General features: G+C 42.1%; 1 protein-coding gene across 3 annotated transcripts; it reads left to right on the forward strand.

Moving 5' to 3' along the window:
- The first annotated feature begins 305 nt into the window (after positions 1–305).
- ci-zf(c2h2)-87 (zinc finger protein LOC723797) lies at positions 306–24,925 on the forward strand. Of its 3 annotated transcripts, NM_001044356.1 has the most exon segments (14): positions 306–357; positions 16,577–16,670; positions 18,607–18,729; positions 18,885–18,939; positions 19,207–19,301; positions 19,435–19,606; positions 19,714–19,888; positions 20,005–20,212; positions 20,522–20,667; positions 21,021–21,157; positions 21,289–23,282; positions 23,614–23,708; positions 23,844–23,965; positions 24,340–24,916. In NM_001044356.1, coding segments are annotated over 13 exon segments (3,756 nt in total). In that variant the 5' UTR covers positions 306–357; positions 16,577–16,610; the 3' UTR covers positions 24,714–24,916.
- The last annotated feature ends 1,031 nt before the right edge of the window (positions 24,926–25,956 follow it).

Below are 25,956 nucleotides of genomic sequence, written 5' to 3' on the forward strand. Positions count from 1 at the left end.
TAAGTGGAGTGCTCGGCGGAAATTGGCCCTGAGACAAGCGGAATACGGAACAAGAAACAGTTCCTTTGTAAAATTAGCTCGCTAAACAAAGCGAAGGCTGGGATGTAAACAAACCATTTCTTCGCTAAGTGTGGATTGCCAGACATAGACCTAGGTCGTGGTGTTGGAGTGATTGTTGCGGCGCAAGAATTCGTTACGTTCCACGCACATGCCGATAATTAACTTGTTTGCCTAATCTGAGAATAGACGCCACTGGAAATTCCTGTTACTTTCTTGGTGGCAGTTATTCGTCGATTGCGTGGCCAGCAGAACCTGCACATCTTGAATCGTTAAAAAGCGAAGACTTTGGAAAAAAAGGTATTTCATAACGTTAATTTTATTTGTACTTTTTTTCATTCTTTTATATCATGCCTGTTTACCCCGGAACGTTTATCTTTATCACTACGCCTAACACAATATGTGGTAGCCTGGACAGTGTGTCCAATTAACGGAGCATTGGAAGCCACTCTCTAGAAAGTAAATGCCAAGTGTGTTTTAACCTTGCCCTTCTTTCACTTGCCAACGTGTGGTTTACGCTTTGCGGGTCCTGTAAGGCCCCCAACAGACTAGACAGTGTACGTCTTCGCCGGCTGTTTTTGTTGCAGTCACGGTCCTGCTCACGGGTAAACCCGACCTGACCGCTGCGCCACAAAAGCCATTACCTTGTTGCTACACTGCGATAGGTTTTACTTTGCACCAAAGCATTCCGCATTTACTTTGTCGCCGCTAAAGGACACCCAAAGGAATACCATTTTATATCACGTCGTATTATGTAAACAGGTAAAGAGGGATTGGTGACAGTTGTATCTTTCTCTCGGTTCATCCGCGTTTGCTTCGGCGCCAAAATCAAAAGTCGAAATCGCATTACCGTCGTCTAATGTACCATCTCCCTTACGCTGTTTACAAACTACACGTTCTAGGGTCAAGGAGTGATGGGTACAAGATGCGGTTGTAACCGGATCAAAGCGGTTTGATCTTGGTGTCAGTTGTCGAACACAGACAGAGTCATGTTTTTAAGGCCTTATGTTATAAGAACGTTAACTATTTTCGGAACTGTGTAAACGCGGAATTCGTGGATTCGAGTATTTCCGTACATTCGTCGATGGTAGATATATCGCTTTCCTTGTTTTTGCATTGTGTCGGTGGTATAGGTGAACAAAATCGGCTTGTTCTTAAAAAAACGCGTTACGGACGTGCTTGGACAATTGGATTATATACGGCTGGGTATCATCTTGAGCTGTCACGGCCGCTGGTAACAAAACATGATGGATGAGCAGCCCAGCTTGAACTGTCTGTACACAATTGACAGGTTACCCAATACAGATAATCATCTGAATTCCACATAGCGTCTTCACAACACGAGCGGGCGAGGTGAACGTGATTTCTTTGTTCTTATTATGTTGCTTTCTCGTGTAAGCTCGGCTGTTCACTCAGTAGATTACGTCACTGCGACCGTTCCCCCAAAAGGATAGGTTACGTCGCTCATTAGCCTCGCGATTTCAAACACAGAAGGATGAATGCCGCTAATTGAGCAATTCCTATTTTGGCGGCTAGACACTGTACGCTTCGCGGCCATGTCCTTTCCACCTATCATTCGAACTCTATGCCTTGTTTACCATCTTCGACAATAAAAAGGAAGACACCCATCTTTGAATTGTTCGTTGTTTTGAACTGAATTGACCTGTTTATCTCATGGACACTGTTTCGTCAAGTTACCGGAGCCTTTTGTGTTTTGTAAGTTAAGCGCCGCAGTGTTCTTGATTGTATAAATTGTTATTCTGTAATTGTGTAGAGTGTTTATTCTTAATTGTGTTTAAAAACTTAAGCTCCTAAAGCGTTTGACCTATATTATATCGGTTGTCAGCATTTTACAATGTGACATTTTATCGTTTGGATATGAGGTATACCATTTTATTCTACGTTTACGTTTTAATATACGGTGGTAGTTTACCTCAAAGTAGTGAACGCTTTCAAAAATGTTGACCCGTATATAGGTACAGGGTATAGTAGCGAGCAATGTAATCCAGCCGGTAAACATTTATACATTTGATAAGAAACGAGCAGAAAATGTGCACTTGACAAACAAACTGTGTCGAGGATGCCTGACCAAACACCGGGTTGCATCACTTCGCGTTTTATTACCGAGAAGAGGATAACGCTGAACGAAAAGCAAATTTACTGTGTGGCACGGCCATGACCTGCGGTAAACAGTACCTGCCAAGTTTGTTCTGTCTCTGCTGCCACATTACCGGTGTAGTAATGTTTGCACTGTCATCTCCGGCAACATCGGTACTGTCGTCGACACAAACAACAACCGGTCGAAGTTCGAGCTACTATCATGCGCTTCTTCCGCTGTTCCGCTTGTTTTAACTGTTTTACGACACCACTATCGTGCAGGCAAAGTCTCCCACCCAGCTCCATGCACGCATCCCTCGTAAACCACTCTATTAAACCATGGTCATGTTTACCTATATAAGTTATAATCGACGTTAAGTCCCTACTTCCACGAACTGTAGTGTATATTTAGTTGATACTTGTTTTTAACGTTTAAAACCACAGTCCTATATTTGGTACGATACTTTATACTCACTTGAAGCGCCGTAATGCTGCGTGTTCAGATAACGAATCCTCGTAAACAACTAGTTAACGAGGTGACTCATGTCATTATTGCAATCAATGTTGACTTTGATTCGGTGATCAAACTGAATGCAAACTTGTAAACTCTAATTAAAACCGTACATGCATGGTGTGTTGTCAGACTATTTATGGAAACGCCTCTCCTTAGACGTCTTTGATTCGAAACTTTGCAGTTCCACACCAACTTATACATCAGCTATGTGTAAAAAGATTACTTTTAATCTCCTAGACATAATCCTATACTCATACACGAAATGCTAAATCTTGTGCAGATTTATGTAATTAATGGTTTTTCGCGAATTTTGCGTTCGGTATATAAAGTATAGGATGGGAAAAGTTTGGATGCCTTTTTACTTTATCTTCTTGACCCATTTGGTAATAAATAAAGAATATTCAAAGAAATAAAAATCCGTTTCGTTGCGACTCCTATAGACCGTTGATTGTTTAAAACACGATAAGGATATTTTGATATTATGCGTTAAAGGTGTCTTCTCCCACCCCACCCTAATACGCCACATATATGCTTTATATATCACACCAAGATGTAATTCCCCACACAAGCAGCTCTTGAATCAGCAATCAAACAGAAAGGTTAAAATGGCGCTGAAGGGCAGTCGCTGCACTTCGGTGGAAGGATTTTCGTGCTTGCCAAAAAAGTGGCATTATATCGTGAAGTGTTTGCGTAAGTTTGCAGACATTGCGTCTGTGCGGCTGCGCACCAATCAACCTAAAAGTCCGGGTAAAACCGGTTTCAGCGGAAACAGCCTGAAGTTGATTCAAAACTAACGGTTGTTTTACAGACTAATTGATACAAGGCTTTATATTAATCTGTTTACTTTGGGTAAAGTGTGGCGTCTTTAAAGTCTTAAAAAAAGAAAAAAATGCTTTATCGGTGAAACATTTTCGCAATGTGATTTTTTTCCTTTTTATCTATAGTTAAATGTTTATTTTGAAGAAACTTAATTAATATATTGACACATTAAAATAAATCGTTTTTTTTTCAATTTTACTGCGGCAGGTCCCAACCATTCCATGTGGTCGTGTGTCAAATTTAATTAGTTTCTTCGCACCTACTGGGCCATGGTTACATTTTAAATATAACTTCTTCTTCCCGACCATTCTTTGTCTGCCAGTTTGCTCAGCCGGGTGCGACCCGCTGTTGATTTCTTATAGCACGGCAAACGGTTGTCAATTTACTGCAATAACAAAGCGGCCTCCGACCGACCGAGACTTAGCCTGTCAACACGGATTCTCAGCGCGAGGGTCATGATTAAGGACTTTTCGCGGAATTGTAAAGGCCTGCCTGGCTACGTGGACAACTCGGACGTGACTTGTTGAAGTTTTTCCTCCGCTCGAAAACCAAGTCTCCACCGAAGTGCATTGTTATGCGGCAAAGTGTCAAGTAAGCGGCGTGGCCCTGTCTCTGTACACATTCGCTCCTGCTCCGTGACACCGCGACTCATTATCGGCCCAACAGGAGTTGTCTTTACTCGGCAAGCTACAAGCCAAACGATATCTGTGTGCACAGCTTCTGTTTGTAGACGACCGAGCCTACTGTGGACAATGTTCGTAATACGTCACCTTTACTGAACCAAGTTCATCCATATTGTGTCTGGTGTCTTTTTTAGTCGCTGACGACGATTAAGCAATCTGCTAAGCGTGACTTTTCCTTATGCAATCAGCAGAGCGACTACCCGCACCCCAGGTTCGCTCGTTAACGGTTGCTCGTGGATAATCGCACGCGCTCGGGAGCGGTAGTTTATTACAAGCCAGTATCCCAACGATGACTGGCAAACTGTGGACTTGGCGAGTTGAGCTGTTGGGCAAACATGGCGTGATAAGGATCCGCGCTTTGCGCTCTGCAAGGGGCGAGAACAAACAACACGTTACAGATTATTACAACCACCCATCAGCTAACAAACTATATCGTTTTTGCGATCTCCGGAAATTTACGAGAACCGTCTAACCGACATGCTGGTAACGTTTAACAAAGAGAATGCAAATTTCTTACACTATCATCTACACCACTTGACTTTTTGGGCGCAGCGTTTTGCTAATAAATACCAAGAAACATTTAATGTAAGGTACAAGACCTATAATTTATATTTCCATAAATACATTAAATTAATACAAATTAACAAATAGGCACTATTCGCACTAAAGTGATTTAGTTTTGCAATAAATATCACCCATATATAGGAACAAAGCCAACTTACACCGAAAATATAAATTATTTTTATTTCACCCAATTAAGTAATTAGTAAGTCTACGTAGGCCTGCGTCACACGTGTGCTACGCTTTCGGTAAATTGTTTTTAATTATCGGCACGACGACTAAATGGTTGGTCGTTTGACATTGGCACATCAAAAGGTTCCTCGTCCAATTTTCTCGCTTTGTTTCCGCCACAGAATAAGCAGCACGCGTACTAAGGGTCTTCATGGGCATCGGCTAACGTGGGTATCGGGCACAAATATATAACTGAAGATTGATTAATGACTTATTCATTGAGCCGCTTTGATCTAGTAGCACCTGAAGGTAACGCAACGGGATTCCAAACGTGAACGTTCCACTGGCTAATCTTTAATTACACATTAGTTAGGGCGGTCCGCAGGGTACACGTTAACTGGTTCCTTCGTCCAGTAAGTGACACAGGCGGTTGCGTGAAACAGTGTGAAAATACCGCATGCTTTCCTTCGGTCATAAATTACAGGCGTACACGCTTCGGTTCTAGACCATGGACACGCACCTGTTATAACAATTAACATATATTTGATTTAATTAACAAAAATCGTAAAGAATACTTTGTCGTCGTATCTGAACACTTACGATGATTTTTTTTTTAATTTGTCGCATTCAAGTGATTGTACTGATTTAAAGTCCCAAGACGCGTTTATGTTAAGGACTTATTGACGCAATATATCATGAATAATATTACGTATATTTGTTCCCATATAATCACACGTAATAACCAAACCATATTAAAAAAGCCTTGCCCAGGTTACCCCGAATCTTGCCTAACGAATTTCATGCCATCTTTGGAAATTCGCAGACAAAAGCATAAAACGATTGCATGGCGTGAAAAAGTGCTTCTTCTCCGTGGACACAGTGTAGGGAGTCGTTTGTTGCGGTTTAAGGTTTTGACGAACTGTTCCCTTGATTTGCCAAACGATCAATGAGAAATAATAACCAAGTATTTGCCAAGCCAAAACACACGTCACTGCGGTTGGGGGTTAGGGCATCGGCAACATTGTATAAGTGGGAGTTAGCCCCAAAGACAAACACCGTATTCAGGTGTCCTGGACCACATTTAAACTGCTGTTGATTCAGATAACTATCGTTTCGTGTCGTCACACCTTTGATGTGGGTGCCAACTATACATAGTATATTTTGAGCACTATTCGTGGGTTTTAGATTGCTTGATACGACTAACCATTGTAATTCGTTCCAATAACTTTTATCACTTTTGCATGAAATGTTAAAAGCTGTTTGACAGAATTGTTTTTTCCCTATTTTGGTTTCGATTGAGCTTTGTTGTCGGGGTCGCCAGGTTCGAATTGCCAGTTTTCAGGATGCGTAAGCCGCTCCAGAGACATTCGTACCATCTGCAACTTAATGACGATGTCCGCGAGTCAGTTTTTGACTCATATCACTTCCAATTGCCGAAGCCATTGCTTCTCCCCTTTGCTCGAGCGCCAGGACGGATTCGAACCGTTTCCGCGGCCGAGAGCCGCGCGCGCTGCCTAATCGACTTCCCGTACGTCAGTGCGCGCGAGGTGGACGCGGAAAGACTTCCGCGATTGGCCTGACCCACTGTCCTGCAAACCGCGAACAGCGAAGACGCACTGGAGAATGGCATCCTATCGTTCCCCGCGGTCGCTTCGGGCCTTAAGCCCAAAAAGCGAAGAGAAATCTCAGTGTCAGAACTGGTGACGTTTTAATCTCAATCATTTTCCGGCGCCAGCTCGCTACAGGCTTGCCTTTGGCATCATCGGCCGTTTTCAGCCGTGGGAATGTTACGAGCTCGCGTGCAAACGCAAGGTGTGTGACGTTATCACGTCACGCCGCTCGCCTCCTCCTCAATCCAGCACATTATGAAGGCTTTCTTCTATATATAACGACCTCGTAGCGGAAGATACTTCGCTTGTTCGCTGAATTAAACTTATTTAAACAGCGTTGGCTCGCTTGGCAGATTTCACAGCAATATTTGCCAAATCGATACCCCAACCGCTTAGAATTCTTTTCCAATTAACGTTCATTTGGTTAATTAAACACGATCAAATCGAACAACCATGTAACACATGTTCACTATTTATAAAATACCTATTTGGGTTGTTCCGCCCAACCAGGTATTTTCCTTACAAAATCTTTGCTTTTGGCAAAAATTCTATAATTGGATAAGCCAGTGTTGGTCTTTATAGAACCTCTTGGGGTCGGTCGAGCTACATGACTTTATTTTTAACTCCTAAAAGGTTATGGAACGTTTCGTAATCGGGTTCGTCCGTGGGTCGGTTTATTTCAACAGGGTACCACAGCGTGGATCCCAACCAATCGTCCGTGGGTGAACCCAAAATTAAGGCGGTCGCACGTGAGCTCAGCCGGAAGTAGTGTCTGTGACGTATTTGGATGTGGGAATGCACGATCCGAGCTGGTTCCTGAGCCTGTCATTGCTTGCCTTTGACGTCACGATGCGAGCGATCCCACAGGACGACCGGTCGCTAGGCCGCGTTTTGTTTCTCGAAGTAGCTTCGATTGATTGCTGTGACCGATGCGAACCGCTATGGCCAACAAAATGTTGCGACCGCAGCCGCGCCACCGTTCGTGGGAAGTTTGTGCCTTCGCTTCTCCCAATAGATAACTAGCTAATGCCTTCAGTGTAAATGATGCTGGCGTTTCTTTCTATTTATAAACTTGCGGTTGGTTAGTGACAGGACCGGATCTCGTATATATACACTGACAATATGGCATAAAAGATCCCGTGGTTGTGTTTTGGGCGCACTTACCCATACACATCCCTTATCAGTGACAAAAGTGCCGCTGAAACGTGCCTGGGTCCTGTATCTCAATAATCAAGTGCAATCGCTTTACCTTACGGTTGGTCGAATGTTTGCTGCCTTATCTTGCCGAGTGTCAGTCGACGCGTAAACATTACCAAATCCACAGCAAGTATCACGGTCGTCACGTCCCGCCTCGAGTGTGTGTTTGGATGTACGTCGTTTACCCTATGCTGGTTTGAGCTACCGTTGGCAAACTACGAAACGTGCTTGCCGTTCGCTCGGCAGAAGGTTGCCTTTCGTAACAAACAGCACGGACACGAAGTTTCAATTAGCACTTCACCGTCTAAGTGTTTACAATGATATTAATCTCTAACTGTGTATCATGCGATCTTTGCTTTTGAACAAATGATTTCGCCATGAAGATATTTCCAGTCAAACGCCACTCAATCAAACTTCGCTTGAGAGCAATGCGATACACACTTGACTAGCAGCCACTCGACAGCAAGTCGATGATCTTTCCGCGGGCGTTATGCGCAGGCGTGCTGTTACCTGTTCAGACCGATACACTTTCGGATTCGTAAAAGGCGTCCGTCGTTTGAAATTGATGGGGCTGCCACCACCCGAAGTTTCAAGTACGAGTTCGCCGGTAGCTGCGGTCGCCGCCGACGAGCTTCGAGAGGCGGCGCTAAGAAACTGCAACGTAAAGTAATTAAGCGAACTGTTTAATCAGCCTCAGTGTCAAGTCCAAACGACTTCCTTCGCTTGGCCGCCGTCGAGCTGTTTCGCGGCCCTCGAGCGGCCGAAGAGCCGCAGAAAGATGTCGTAAGACACTCGTGCTAGCCATCCGGACATCTGCACAGCAACAGGCTTGGCTTGGTTCCAGATGGTGGCTCTTAATTGGTGGCTTTCTCTTCCCGTGCACTCCATTACGATGAAGTGGCAGTGGGGGTGGGAACATTTGGTGGGCTTTGCTAGTTTGGCGATTCTTAACAAGAGGCTCATCCCTCCGCACGTAAACCACTCGACCAGTGTCTCTAAAGTTTTTCTTTGCGAAAGGACACGGGACTAATTTTTGCCCTAATACACGGGCGACCACTTTCTCGCCCTCGACGATTGTCTCTGCTGGAATCCCACTCAATTAGTCGGCAATGCCTCTCGAAACGAACGACCCGGAAACACCGGAGTGTTTGCATGGGACGGGGCCATTGTACCCGCGCTCTAAGAGTATTTTGTAACCTGTCCCCACTCAAGGTCCTAACAGGTTGAAATAGAGAGACGAATCCAAACATTGCTTCGTCTGTTTACTTGTTTCTATTTGGGCTCATCCCTTCGCTCTCGAGTCAATAATTAGTCAAGCCGTGTTCGCACAAAAACACTTCGCAAATCCACCACGCACGGCGCCCAAGAGCTTTGAATGCATATTTACTGCAAAACGAGAAATAAACTCCTGCTTAGCTTTGTTCTTGATAAGTCTCGTTCTTACAATCCAAATACCGACCTGCCTAATTCCCCCGATCGCATATTAGTCCGCGGCCATTTTGTGCGCGACCAATTAGCCGAGAGTGTAATCGTAAATTGAAATAGGCTTCAGTTCGATCACGCGAACGAGCTTAAAAGTATTCTGGCCTGATTTTAGATATTGACCGCTCGCCGAGTGCTCGATAATAATCTCATTAATGTTGTGTTCATATCGAGCGATTAAAAAGCTATACCCTCGACGCGCGGAAGTACGTTTAAGTTAGAAACACAATAACTTTATAAAAAAAAGCATATACGACCTATTATTTTATAACGAGGTTAGTATTTCTCGTTACGTGTGAATTAAAAATATGAAATCAATGCCTCAGGTGTTAGAGACCTTAATTGCCAACTACGACCAACTGCGCTCTATATTCTCTGCACGATATGGCGTATCCAGGTGCATATTCTTTATTGACAAGCAGTGATTGATTAATTATTGAATACCGTGTTGGAATCCGTAAAAAAACGCCCGCGCTTGTGACCGCTGACTACGTGACGTCATGGAAAATTGCGACCTATCTCCGTTTTCCAGGTTCCAGAAATCGCTCCTCGTCTGCCCGTCTTGTTTTGAGAACTGTGTGCCCGGCGCATCAACAAGCAGAGATGGCGATAATAATTCTCAAAACAAGACGCGCTGGTATCAGCGACAGCGGAATCGCACTGCCAGTATACAAAATTCCTAAAACAGAATTGTGAAAATGAAAATGCTGTTTACTGTCTGTTTTACTGCACGCCTACACGTAGGGATATATGGATTATGTGATTATTTGTTTCTCTATACGAACGGTACAATAGTCACCGTGCTATACTGGTCATATGAGTGTTTGTGTAATGGGTGCTAAGAGATGTACTGAATTAACTGACTTTCTTTGTGCAAATCTAAACTAATGCATACTGGATTATCGCCAGTGTAAATGTACATCAGCTAACTGGGGCGTACAGAATAACTTCATTATTTTCCCAACACGCTCTCGCTTCTTTATCCTATTTAGTCTCATTGCGGCCGTGAAACAGGCCAGCAACAAGCGTTGCACTTGTTAGTTCTTTGTTTATAAAACACCCGTGTTGCATCTCGCCTCCCTCGGCCATTATATCAACCGATATCAATATCAACTTATGCCTTTGCGATTTACGGACGGGCGCTGATCGCAGCTAATCTGCGCTGAACACAAATATACCCAAATTGCCAGATTAGCGTCAAGTCGGCGTAATAGCGACAGGAGGCTGCATGTTGGGTATACAGACGAGAGTGCACCAGCATGGCAAGGGCATAGCGCGAAGAGAAGATTACGCAATAACTTAGAGTACATGTGTGCGTCGCATAGGCTATATTTCATACTGTGGGGTCATGTGGGATACCTTTATCACCTAAATCCCATATTTCTTGATCGTGTTTTAAACACCTGAAACCACTCCTTTAGAGTGGTGGGGCTACAGTTAAAAAGTTCCTTAAATATTCTTTGTTTACTACTTTAAATGGGCCGAGGCAAGTAAATAAAAAGCATGTCCCATCTTACCCCAACCTACTATATTTTATTGTAATACGGATAATGATTTTAGTCTGCAATTTTTTATCTCCCGAAATTAACACAATACCAGATTGTATATAATTGTTAACACATTTCTTAATCTCATTTTAGATTTGTTTTAATAGTACCATCAGTTTCGATCAAATGTATCAACTAAAATATGCACACTCTTTGTTATTGTATATAGAACGATGTGTAAAGTGCTTGACTTGTACTGTTATAATGGCCAAGACCTCAATGGCTTATTGCATGGACTTTGTTGCTTGCAGCGACGGCGTACTTGTTATACGCAGCGTAACTCTCGTCGTGCTTTGCAAGTTCCAAATGTGCACCAGAACATTTGATTGGTTGTTTTAAACCGACCACGTGACAAATCATGACGTGTTTTGGCGCTATGTAAAAAACGACGGTTGTAAGAGCGTTGTGTTACCATCTCCTGGCCTTAACTTCAGCCTTAACAAATAAATGGAAGCAATTTCGTTACGGAAATATTCCATCTCCGAACGATGTCTCCTTAACGCAATGGATTATGTTTAGAATTTCAATCAAACACTAAAAACAACCCGCTGCATGACAACTGACCTTAAACTGCATTCTTACGTCGTTTTTTTCTCGCGACTAAGTAAAGTTTTTACGTCGCTTAAGCAGAGGCAAACTTTCGAAAATATTTACCATTCGTCCTATAGGAAATCAACATGTTTTTCTGTTTCGTTATGTCGTAATATTTTCTTGCGAGTTGTAAAATGTATGGTGTCATAAAAATGAATTAAGAATTGCTTAAATATTGCAAAAACACCACTTTCCTTCCGAGGTATATTGCGTACAGTTAAGCCAATCAAGGTAGTCGAGTTGACATCCTCCTTTCCGAGAATCAGGGCCTGCCACAACGCGGCACACAATCGATCGGAACCGCAAGGGAAAGTTGTGTTTTTACTGTAGTTACGCAAGCGTCATGCCATCTCAACCACAGGAAGCATGACCCTTTCCCGCTTTCCTATACACTTCTTCCTCCGCACCACGGCAGGTGCCTTTCTATATATATTTATAACCAGGATATGAAAGCTGACGATTTCATCACTGCTGACATATAAATATACATACTTGCATAACACTGCGTCACCACCTGCCATTTCTATACAACCAGACTATATATGCTCATTATTCGAACGCGACCGTTCACCTGCAATGCGATTCTTTAACCAGCTATTTATGTATGATGGATAGGCATGGTTAAGGGCATGGTTACATGAACATACCTGAGGAATCATTTCGACTAAATACGTCATATAATAGCTTTTTGTTTCCCCACGTTTAAAAAGACAGGAAATACCCAAATCAACTTTCATATGCTATGGCAGAACCTGCCGTGGTGCAGTGCTTGGTTGCCGTATATAGGAAAGTTCGACGTGTAATGAATATATGGAATTAATACGTCGATATAAAATAAGCTCTAAAATTTGCGACTCGAAGACTGTATAGAACAGTATAAAGTAAGCCTAATCCTAACCCGTCATAATCTGACATTCTGTGGTCATCGTTGTGTACAAGGAAAAACTGTCAGCATATAGGCCTTTGTAATCAATGAACAACTAATCCATTCGATTACAAGGTTGAGACGCGATTTTCGGGCAACGCTGTTTCGATTCGTAACACGCAACTCCCACGCGTTTCTTGTAATCACCCCCGAGTTTTGTATGCTCGCCCGTCGCACCGTTTAACCTAATTCCGCGTGATTATAGCAACGTAAAAAGCATGAGCAAAGCTATAAGCATTTAAGAACCGATACCAGCAAAATACTTAAGTTTTTGTCTAGATTTTAATATGTCGTTCTAATTTTGCACTGACCATAAGTATGTATAATTTTATATTACACACAAGTTTTATATTAAATCTTAAATCGTTGCAAGGGGTTACCCATATCCTTCGCAGTTCAATTATGTTTCCCATTTTAACACTTAATCTTGAAAGCATTAGACAAGGCACGCACATCACAGGGTGTTGGTACGTGATGCTTCTGCCAATATTGTAATAAAGAAGCTTCCTTGAAGCTGTTCAAACATTTCTCGCTTAAATTACACCTTTCCGAAACATCACAACAGCGCTTAGCAATCTAATGAATTATTATGACCCGTTTACGATGTACGCAATATCTTGGCTATAACACACGCTTCTTAACCGGCAGAACACTTAATGGTAATTAAAAGTAAGCATGTATTTGAAATATCTGCTCTACTGTTATTTGTGTTACAATTTATGAAGTCCGTTAAAGCGAAACAGCGTGCGGGGTGAGACTGGTTTAACTAACTATAAGATTGCCAAGCGACAGCCGGTGAAGTGTTTGTTTTTCAACAATTAATAACTGTATGTCCGGTGTTTAACGCTATCCAGCCATTTTCGACAATTTACTAAAGATTGTGTTCTCGCAGATACATTTTAATTACCATCGAACAACAGTGACCAGAAATCGGGAATCGTTTAAGATTTATTGTTAAACCAGACCCGTTTTGAGGTATTAAGGTTTTTCTTTCACATGAATCGAAGACGTGCACCTGGGACGGATACAACAGACAAGCGGTGCTTGAAAAATTCGATAATGTACCGGAATGTCTCGATAAAGATTAAACAGCTCCTTCCGCGAGCCTCCTTGTGTTTTACGGGCCGTGTACGTTTTATGACTTTTCCAGCGCGCAAAAATAACAAAACACAACAAGCCCTGACTTGTTCGCACTCCCTATGCTTGTTAAGTGACAACTCGCTTACCGAGGTGTCTGTTTATTTTTCTTTGATTACTACGGCCGGGACTGGGTTCAATTCACGGCCGAGCATCCCCTTATCTCATCTCAATGCTCGTAAATGTTGTTGATTTAATCCCAGTATTCTCACGCTCGCCAAGAACGTTTCGTACACGGTACAACTCCCCCAGGAGTCCAACTCCAACGAACGTCCAGCGACAGGCAGTCCAATTGTTTTTCCTGTTCCGGATCCTGAGATTAATAAGCGTTTCAGGGAAAATGGAAGGACACACTCGTCCGTGCTATGTTTTCTTACCGTTTCTTTGTTCCCGCCGCCTTGGTCGGGAAAACGCATCTTGTAGCGGCCTGGCAAAATATACCGGACCGATCGCCCACGGTAGCGAATGATAACCGGTACATCCGATGGGAAATCGCATCCCAGAACAAACAAGCGAGTCCTCGAGTGTCGCTGAAGATTGTATTACTCGCCTCTTCAGGTCAGCGCGACTTGCCACCGCGACTAACAGCCACTTTCTCGTCGCGTTTCCGAATGTGTCGTTTTATGGTCTTTTCCTTTGCCCGTCGGTCGCCACGTCTCTATTTGCAGTTGGGCTCACTGAAAGTTCACCGGCGCAAAAGTAACGAGTTCAGATTGTTCACGGACGGTAAAAGTGATCAGATAATGATATCTCAAGTGGCGAGTGACCCGGACTTAATCCAATGTTGGCCGATAACGACTGTTTACCCGGCTAAGTTTGTAACAAGCCGAAAACTTATCGGGAATCGTAGTTACATCACAACGCTGCCTGTATCAACTTGGGCAGAGGAATTCAAATAAAAAAACTATTTTCTAACGGCCGTTTTCTCCCAAATATACCATCCCAACTGAAACTGGAAAAGATATCACTTCGGCGTCAATAGAAACAGGTGTCAGAGGGTGGTTGTGATTCTAAAGCAGAGATGATCCATCCGATACGGAAGGGACGCTAAGCGCATCGCACAATAGAAGCGAGACGTGATAGATCGCAGTTGTTACAACAGTGGTGCGACCCGGGAATGAGCACGAAGCATGAACGAATCGTTACAACTTCATTTACCCGGTCAGGTGCCCGCAAATACTGTAGGGTCGGGTCGCTTTATAGGTCGACAATCCGTCTTCTCGTGTGTCCCCACTCTCAAATATTTGACAAGGTTACTGAATGCGCGAAAGGGATGGTTCTCATTTCACGTCTTCCAAACCAGCACACGGTCAATTAAATGCCACTTTCGTAAACTGTGCTTTCCCTAATCAATTGTTGGCACTCAAAAGCGCCCTGGGTGTTTTCCAACGCAAAAATAATACCACAACAAACGGTGGTAACCTTGGTTTGTATAGAAGAACCAGTTGCCGGTGAAATTCAAAGGCTGCGCATGCCACAAGGAGACAGCTTGATATAAACCACCCTGTACGGAACTGACACTTTCCGTTAGAAGCGCCTCCACAACAACACCGCTCTCGTGCCTAAGCCATATCCTTTCAAGATGCGCCGACCTGGCTTTGAGCCAGCGAGCTACCATGTACTCCATTACCCACAAGCAACGAACGACACGGGGTCAGACGTGCCGTCCTCGAGTCGGCGACAGCGTCCGAAAAATAAAACTTGGCACTGCGCCTAATCATATCTCAGTAGCGCGGGTGAAATTGTAAGGTCGCCAAGGCAGACAACTGGTAACCACAGCGACTGAAATCGACGAGTTTTTGTGGCTTCAACCCTTCCCTGTGGTCACGCATTTCCAAACATCGTGCAATGTTACAACCAACATACTTTGCAGGCACCGCGTACAAGAATGCGCGAATCAAAAGTTGCAAGTTCGACGTCAATTCACCGTGACGGCCAAAATGATGAGCTTATAGCTGACATAAATGCGCATTATTTGCAAAGGCCCTCGAAAAGTTGCGACGATACCGCACACTTTTGTACAATTCGCAATTGTAACGAAGCAGAAACCGTTCTGCTTCGTAAAAGCGTCGAAACACCGGGTCGAGCGAACCGAAATAACGCATCACGAGTAGGAAATGACCGATACCGATCGCATTTCAGGGCAAAAGTTTGCTTGTAGCATTCGTTGTGACGAGAAATCTATAAATAGTTATTGGAGTGCCTTATTTTACTGTTAAATCGTAGACTTCTCGTTACAGAGATACATTTTGTGTACCCGCAAAAAGCCAATGTCTCAAACCGATGATTGAGTTGCCGTACACAGTGCAGACGACCCCATGACACTAGGGCAAGGTTATCTGTTTAAGAAGCGTCGCGCACCCCGGCTGTGTACCTATGCCGTTTAAACTTGCGAGTGCTGGGAGCGTCGAGTACCCGACGCTAAGGCGTCAGAATGCGGTGTATTGTCTGCCTGCCACAGCAGCCGCTTCTGCTTAGTTTCAACAATCCAATAACAGAGCGATCGAGCTCAATCTTGATAAATCTCAAATCTCGCGTCTCCAGAGCCGTCACGGGGATCTGCTGAAGTAGATATCCACAAACTCGCAGTTCATCGTTTTTACCGAGCTATCTGTGCCAGCGGTCGAGACACCGACCCACCCTAACTAGGTAGTGACGGACAACGCGCTATTCCCGCCCGCAGATAGGCAAGCGCCGACAGCCTGAATTGGAAAACACTTTACGATTTGCTGGCGATTTCGATAGCGTGTACGACCACCAGATAATGTTTACAATGTCGCGCACTGTTGACAAATTGCTCTAAAATTAGTGGACTGCGTCATTCCGCCGTTGCATTTACGGTGAGGAGGGAACGTATTACATACGAATTTGAGACCAGGTTGGAACATATACGTAAACAGCGTACATTGTTTCAATGCCTTTGTTACTGTCGCGTTTTCCACTTTTTGATACGTCAATGGCTTCTATAAAGCCAATACGCAACGTCGCCGATTCCAGGGCGAGAGAGAACCGCCGAGGTTGGGAAAAACGCTCCTCTTTCATTCCAACGCCCTTTTTTCGCTGTGTGGGTAAAAGCATCAGAGAGCGCAACATTCAGTCACTATTTTATTCACTACGATACAAAGGTTGCGCGTATTGTGTATTCATTGACGCCTAAACTGCTGTTGACCGTGCCGCGCTTGCAGAACGACAAGTCCTGGCGGCCCGAACACCGTCCCAATGCCGGCGTTAACCTGTGTGGGATCGAATCAAGACTTCAAGCTTAATTCAAGACAAGAGGTGAGTCAAAGTTTCCTATGTATTTAAACGAGGATGCGTGTGGTTTAAAATAAATATGCAGATTAGGCTTTTTGATTTGAACTAGAATCGTGTTTCATTTTTAATTTGGTATAACGAAGAGTATAAAGGTAAACAACACTTATGTAACTTATTTTTAAAGTTTGGAATGCACTTGCTTTGCCAATACACCTAACTGTTTAAATAAAATAGATCGAACAAGCAATTGGAACGCAATGTTTGTGTTTGAAACTTTTTAATGTTCTAAATATAAACGAATAAAACGTATTTTAAACTTATGACAAAGCTATGTTGCGTGATACACATGTACTTAAACTTTCCTTGTCTGCTATGTCTGCTATGTTTGGTCGAAAACTTTTTGGTAATGCGACCATTTTGGGGGTTTATATTTTAGAATTCTATAAGATGACATTAGCGTAATGTTAATACTTAACAACCACCGTATGTTGCTAATTATATGTTCACTTATATGTTTAACAAGAAACCGGGATATTTTTGTTGATCAAACTTTCCCGTTTGCCGTAATTAGCTCGACTGCGTAAAGGGAACTCTAATTTTAAAGGCGTCATATTTCAAACCATATGGAAACGGTACCAAGCGCCTCTTATTTACTGGGATGGTTTTTACACTTTATAAAACGTACCCTTTCAAAAGTGACCAAAGGCCTTTGATTTGGCTGTCAGTTGACCGCCTTATGCTGCATCTGCGTTTCCGACAGCGAGGTCGCATTGAATAGCGCCAACAATAAACAGGCATGCTTTAATATATCCGCTCGTTCTGTATACCAGTATCGTACCTGATGCATCTCATTGTATAATTGAACGTACAAAGTTTCGTAATGGTTTTCTATGGGTAGAATGACTTTAGAATTTTGCTAGTATATTTGCAATAACATAAAATTTGCAACAATAATCGCAAACGGCGTTATAGGTGTTGTATTACGCTAATAACATGGGAAATTCCACAATGCGTAATCTTTACTTTATAGTCCAAGTGTATAACTACTTCGTGATAACTTGGATCGCTCATCGACTAATTGGTGTGGGAACCTTTTGTATTACGTCAGCAGCGGATGGCCTCGGTAGCAACCAAACTCTCTCACCTTCTCATTCTATCGCAACGCCGCCCGCGCTGTTCTTTAATAGACAAAATGGCCGACAGGGTTGACTGGCATCGAATGCCCGTCGCTTCGATTCCTGGTCGCCATGCATTTATACCCGGGGTATCTATAGCGATGATCGAACGTACAATTGATGGCATGGGTCACGATATTGTGGTAACTTCTAACCACAAGTAATAAAATGTCGCGCATAGTAACTAAAATTTTCCCAGGACGTGCGCCTGGCATCCTTGGTTTGAAAATAACGCATCCAACTAAGACATTAGGCTTAACATGCTTTTTTTTAACCGCTATAATCACATTAACTACACGGGCCAATTAATGGTTTAAAGAATTTCTCTGTTCTTATACAAATTTGAAAATGTATACCGCATAAACATACCATCAAAACTCGCGCTTAATAAACTAACATTTCACGTTTCGAAAATGGCACTTAACATTCTAATATTCGTGTAGTAAGTGAAGTCTGTCATGTTAAATTCTCACGATTATATACACACTGTTTAAAAATTCTTGTAACCGTTCTGAAAACTGATGCGCTTCGTCCGGAAATACTTATAAATTACGCCGAACTTTTTCCGATAAATAAATTCTAACAACAGTTTAAATGACGGCCTGATTTTTTTTATTTGAGATAAACGCAATTGATTTTTTTTATTATTGTTAAAATACACATTTATATTACTGAGGGATTACACTGCCACATCAACTATAGTTTTTTTGTTACCGATACATCAGTATATTTTTCCCAAGCGTCCAATGAACTTTGCATTAAGTTTAACAACTGCTTTGTTTCAGAGATTCGCATCGTTGGACCAACAGTCACTAATGCTGGCGGAAGGAAAATCGTCAGCTGGGGGTTCGTGGGTCGAACCCCGGTCCACAAAACGTTATTCACCTTACCCCAAGAACTCAGGCGACGTAAGAAACTTGAAAATTAGTTTACAACATGTTTAAGTGTATATAAATGTAGAATTTTACTAAAAATAAGAAAAAAATGTCACCAATCAAAATCTGCTAAAGCTTAACTATCTGCATTGCGTACTGCGGAATACTGAAACTTTGTTTTCATGAAGGTACCGCCAGCAAAGAGCATGGTTCACAGTCCGGTTGACCATTTCACAATTCAAGGTAATGTATTCTGAGCTTAATTGTGTCTGAACTTGAGGGTTATTCGTCGTTTAAGTGACCGTGACGGGCGACCTTTTTAAAAGTCAAAAAAAAGTATCAAAAGCACAGATAATCGTCTGCTGTACATGTTTGTTATCCGCATTAAAAAGCCCTGACTGGCATTTAAACGTTTAAAATTTAAAATCTATACATTTGACTTTGTTTTTTTTAGGAATTTGCTGGATTTTATCAGACGCCATTTTTTACACATAGTTTTTTTTATTTTAGATTCAGTTTCTGAGGATAAAGAAGACAACAGTAGAGAAGATGTTTCATCTCGTATCAGCCCTTTAGCCTTTAGAAGAAGCAACAACACAAGCGACGTAAGTTATTGTTTTCATACAACATAGACAAGCGTGATATGTCTACTGTTTTGTCATTTTTTTTCATTTTTTGCTGCTTGTGTATGCGGTTCTTTAGCTAACTTGTATGTAAACCTATATTACTTTGTTTCAGCGACCAGACAGTAGGCGTAGTAGCTCTGATTCGCCATTTGAAGAAGACGAAGCCTTCCACGGAAGCGGAACAACGGGGACTGACGAAATAGAGCAGAACCAATGCTTCCCGGGCGGCATGTTCCCCAACGCGTTATCCACGGCCATGAACCGCGGTAGCAATATGCGCGAAGGTAAGTTAAACGGAAATCTCCATGACCGCTGAAAAGGATGTTTTGTAAAGGGAGATTCCTAACACCGTCCGCGCGAAACAAACCATAATATTTGTTTTGGTTCGCAGTTTTACCTTGGCTCAACGCCAGGAAAGAGGACGATTCGCAGTTCTTGGACAAGAACCATAATTTCTTCTCAAGAACAAACGCTGAGGTATCTAGCACGAGCAACCGTGAAAATGGCTTCGACAGCGAGCATGGGAGTTCAAGTAACGAAGAAGCGAGTGCGCATGAGGAAAAACAGTAAGGATTTTGGTGCTAGTAAAGCCTAAACTACTTTAATTCTAAAATATATTTGCTCATCCATTTTACCCAATCGATTTAATGTTGGTTTTAATTTAATTTTATATTTATCTTAGTTTCAACTGTGAGCACTGCGAGAAGTCTTTCACCGACCCTAGCAACCTTCAACGTCATATCCGGCAGCAACACGTGGGCGCAAGAGCGCATCCATGTCCAGAATGCGGGAAGACGTTCGCTACATCTTCTGGACTCAAACAGCATCAGCATATACATAGTAGTGTGAAGCCTTTCACGTGTGAAGTGTGCCACAAATCCTACACACAGGTAAGTTTTTGCTGAGAAATACAATAGGCTACCAAGTACTTGACTTTATTTGCAGTAATCCTTGTGAAGTTCTCCTCAGCTCAAAAAATAAAAAGCAACACAATTTGTGTAATATCATTCCAAAAGGTGAAAAATTAAACACAACAGCTAAATCAACATACAGCTTTATTCTTACCATACAATATAGTTTATTTCCTATATACACATTTTGACATTTAGTATATTATGTCTGGTTACAACAGCAGCTAAAACTCATAAGAAATGAAAAGCCTTCTGTAAAATCCTAATATTCTGTATATTTCTTTATAGTTTAGTAACCTATGCCGACACAAGCGCATGAGGGCCGATTGTAGAACACAGATCAAATGTAGAAGCTGCAGCCAGTTGTTTCCAAATTCAAGTTCATTGAACAAACATCGTAGATTTTGTGAAAGTAAAGCCCTTTACCGTGGGAGGTAAGTTTAATGAAACTCAATTATTTGGAAAAAAATTGTTATCTTATTATTATTTTTTTTAATAATTTAATATTCTCATAAAGGTGACACAAAATTCAAATGTGTATAAACACCATTTCATTCGTTTTGTAACACAAAACTAACATTTAGCCATTTTTTTATATTGGATATCAAAATATACTCGAGATACCATTTGTATATAAATAAAAGTTGCTAGCTAGCAAAAAAATACACAAATATTTTTAATATGTAGTTTAAATAGCAAGTTATTGCGTGACCCAAAATGGCAGGATATTTTAAACTATTTTCGTCTGTGCCCACACCCAGTTCATGGAATCGTTCTTACTTTACAGTGCCAACATAAATATGTGCTCGGCTGCGGTCCAACAAGCCATGACGGCCAATAATGAAAATAGAAATCGACTCCAAGACTGCGGGGGTGCCGGGACATCTCATTATGAGAAGATGGTTCGTTACAATTCACTAGCAGGTAATTAATACTGCATTTATAATAGATGGATTTTAGCATAAATTATATCAAAGTTTATTATTTAATGAATACGCGAAACAATGTATTAGACGATCATATTAATATGTCATTTTGATTTTCTACTATTTTAGGGCTTGGAGCAGCAAACCCTTCCCTGCTTTCCAATGCTTTCGGGGTCGAAGGACTTCGTCCTGGTATTTGGAACCCCACTGCTGAGCAAGTTCGTACCATGTACCCACTACACCCTTACCCATTTGCATCAGGTACACCGTTGGGGAATTCCCTCATGGCATCAATGTTGCCCCACCATCCTTCACGGCTTCAAAAACCTCTTGCGTTCGACTCACGCGGGTTTGACTCACCAGCACCTACTAGCGGAAGCAATGAAATGAAAATGGGAAAACCTAGCATGGCGCATGCGCAGATTCAATGCTGTAACCCAAACACTGACAATGTAGACAACCTACCCACGCGTGCTGGCGTCCACTTTCCATACGCTTTGCGCACCAATGCCTCTAACTTTATCGGCCTTCCATCGCTGCCGATACCAATCTCACACGGGGTAAACAACATTGCAATCCAGGTTGATCTCAACAGCCATTTGTTACCAAAGCAGAGAAAGCAGTATCCAATATTTGTGCCAAGCGAGAGGAATTCCCATAAATTGGCTGCCAGTCACCGCTCCGAATTTTCTTTTCCACATCACCAAAGCGATGATTTGTCCCCTAGAGAGAGTCCTCATTTTAATCTTCCGCGTAACTCCGGCTCCAAGGATCTCTCAGATGAAAGAAGCTTCAACTTTCATAGAAATGTTGCATCTCCTCCGGATCAGAAGATAGATGATCAGGAACCTCCACGAAGCAAACGCGCAGGCATTTGGCATCCAATACTCTCGCCTCATTCAAGCAGTGGTAGTACAAACAGTGACAATCGAAGAGAACAGTCAGGAGAACAGAAAAATATCCCAACTCCACTACCTACCCCTAGCCCAACAAAATCACCACTGCCTATTAACAAGCGTCCATTCTATCCTGCTGCCTATCAGCCTTACTTGAATTGTAATCCACTCTACCCTTACTCTCTGGCTTTAGCAGCAGCCACGGCCTACCTACAACGTCACAGATCAGCAACTGAACCTGAATCTCCTATCAACACATCAGCTGAAAATTCTCCGTCTTATACAATGGGCAGTTCAAAGCCATCAGCGGATTTTAAAAACGATACAAGGCGAAACAAGGACACTACCCCACTCGACCTAACAATGCGGAAGAGTTTGACTCCAGTGCAGTCCAAAGAATCGGACGATAAACTCGGCCAAGAGAACAGTTCCCATTTCCCTATCTCGTCTCGAATTTTCGAACCTCCCAAAGGTTTCCCCTTTGCTCCAAACGGCATGTTCAATTTTCCAAGAACTGGGGAACCGAATTGGCAAATGACGGAAAAGGCATTATCGTGCGTCAACTTCTTGAACCGGTGGCGACCCGATCTTGTGCGAGCTGCAGGCAACCAACCGACGCTACATCCACTACACATGCCACCGCAGTCAGCAAAGCCGATTTTATACGAGGCAATGTTTCAGCATTTGTCAAGGCAGTCTGCACCTCTTCAAACGGGGGGTCGCCCCAATGATTCCCATATGGAACACCCGTTGAAAGCATATGCAGAACAACAACAGCAACGTAGCCCACAGTATCAGAACTCAAACAACAATAGCAGCCATTCTTTCATAAGAAACAATATGCTCAACTTGAACAAGAAGCATCCGTTCCAACATGGCGGCACCCAGCATTCTTTTCGTGAACATGCCCAATCAAGTATGGACGATACCTCTTTCCGACGAAAGTTCGCTCCTTTTCCAACTTCGCGCCCAACCTCTATCAATCTACGCCACAACAGCCATCCGCTTTATTCCGGTCCAAACCGGTACCTGCGAGCACCGTCCGCACGCATTGGGAAAGAAAGGTATACCTGCAAGTTTTGTGGCAAAATCTTCCCTCGTAGTGCGAACCTCACTCGCCACGTGCGGACACACACCGGAGAGCAACCTTACCGATGTAAATACTGTGATCGAAGTTTTTCTATTTCCTCCAACCTACAAAGACATGTCCGCAACATTCATAACAAGGTATACATGACACCTTTTAAGTAGCATATCGTACAGTAGGGTGGAGGAAGATGGGACACTTTTTCATTCTATTTTCTCGTCCCATTTAGTAGTAAACAAAGAAATTTTAAATAATTATAAAACCATATTCTGACGACTCCCATAGACCGTTGTTAATTGTTTAAAACACGATCAGGATATTTGGATATTATGTGCTAAAGGTGTCCCATTTCCCCCCTTCCTACTATATATATATATATTTTTTTAATTGAAATATATACTATATATAGCCAACTGTAACACACCATTCACGTGGCGCAATAGCTTAAAGAATACTTCTATTTTTTATTAGGAACGACCTTACACATGCAATCTTTGCGGGAGAGCATTTGGGCAACAAACCAACTTAGAGAGGCATTTGAGAAAACACGACGACAAGCGTTCCAGGTAAGAACTCTTAATCGGTTGGTTTAAATGCTCAAATATAATCATACACAGTTGAGACTGATAATATATGATGACAATATTCGATTGTGCTGCTTCTAGTAAACAGTAATTTATAAATGTCTGTACTGTTTGCAGAAATTCGGATGATATTTTCTCTGGAAAAACTTCCCTTCAACAAGAAGACGAAACATCTGATGACTGCTATGTACCTTCGCCTTCGTACAACGAGGCTAAGAATAACCACGGCTTAAGTTCAGGTACCATATACGTCGTATATGAAATTATGGAACAGTATTTTTCCAATGCTTGGAAAATATTTTAGTATGGTACTTTGGGGTAAGATAGGACATCTTTAGCACGTCATATTTAAATATCCTGATCGTGTGTTATAAACAATAAACAACGGTCTGTTGGAGTCGTAAGGACATGGCTATATAATTCTTTAAATTTTCTTTGTTTACTAACAAATGGGATCAAAAAAATGGAATGAAAAGGTGACCCATCTTTCCCCACGCTTATTATGTATATGAAAACTGCACAAACGTTTAGTAGATTTAATAGGAGATATTTTATCAAAATTTATTGCTGTTACATTGCGACCACGAAATAACAATAATATTGTGGTTTTCAGATTCCTTCCCAGGCGATGGAAGGTCGAATGCTGGATTCGCTTCTGGTAACACTGATGACGTATTTTCACCTCGTGCAGATACCGCGTGTCTTGACGCACCCGATGCGACAGATTCACAAAGAAACAGTGAGCGGAGTCCTACATATTGGTCGGCGTACCAATCCAACCAAAGCGACAATGAACCTGAGATGACTTACACAAAGCCAGAAAAGGAGGGCGAGACCATGAGTGCGTCTGACGCGTTGGTTAATATTGCAAAAAATCGTCAAGAACCACAGAGGTTTTTTGATGAAATTTCTGCGAGACATCGACAACCCGAAGCCCGCAGAATTTCCGAAGATCGCTCGTCAGCAAACACGTCACCCTACGAATAATGCTGGCATAAGCTCATGGTCTGCTTAGTACCCCATCGTACTTTAGCGTAAACGCATTCAATGTTCCTAAACTCTGTGACATTTAGCATTCATACCTGTAGAGATTGGAGTACTATCAATGCTTGTTAGCGTGTTGTCCTGTTGTTTTTCCTACCTTGATTGTGCGTGTTGTTTTACAAACTTACCGAATAAATTGCAATGCATTAGACTGTGTCATATATAGCTGTAGTATACACGATAAAAAAATTATTATTCAGTTTAAAATAAAAATATATGTGAGGTAACACTGTGGTGGCTGCACACATACAAACTCTGCTAGCCTAATTCCAAGCCCTAGTTTTGAGGTGTTTAGTATATAGGTTATATACGCATATTTTAAAAAACTAAAATCATAATCATTTTAATTGGTTAATAGCCTTTATTTTATAAAAAACTGCCTTTGTCACAATAGCTGTATGTTATTTAATGGCATACTAAAGGCCATGATTTTTTTGATTGAGTATACACACACGTCAAAATATTTTTGTGACAAATTTATAGTACTTTGGGGTAAGATGGGATACCATGAAAATAGTTTTTCGATTCGTGAATTATAGTAGTTAATTTTGTAAATATTATTTGTTTAAGTATATATAATATATAAAAATTACTGGAGAATACGTTAACAGTGAGCACGCTTTTGCGCCGCCGCAGTTTGGAACGTAAAGTTGTACAGAAAGCTGCTTGCCTATAGCGTGATCCTGATGTTTTTCTACACAACTGTCTCACGATGTTGCGTAATCCCCAGACTCTGTCCTAAGTCTGTTGTGCAATGTGTATGTGTGCTTGCCGCTCCATGCGTCTCCTGTGTTTGACTGACGTAAGTTGCAGGGACGAAATGAAGAGGAAAACAGCAATTTGCAATCTCCGTATGTGACAGTTACCAAACTAATGAAACACCAGCTAAGAGACGATAAGTTATTTGCCACACTTTGCCAGTTATTACAAGAATATGTCGTGATGTTAGGTCGAACTTAAAACAGGCAAGCGCCGTTTTAGTTGTTTCTCTTCCAAAAGCGGGTTATTAAATTAATCCAAAGGAATCAGAGTCACTGAAAAGAGATTAAAACAGATTAATCTGTAAAAACAAACACAACACCCTCTCCCTATACTAACTGTTCATTCTCTTGTATAATCTCCCTAATCTTGGTTATTAAATGTAAACTCACGGCTGTATTGACATGGTAACTTGGTAGCGATAACT

Source organism: Ciona intestinalis, chromosome 5, assembly GCF_000224145.3.
Source record: "Ciona intestinalis chromosome 5, KH, whole genome shotgun sequence".
Taxonomy (NCBI): domain Eukaryota; kingdom Metazoa; phylum Chordata; class Ascidiacea; order Phlebobranchia; family Cionidae; genus Ciona; species Ciona intestinalis.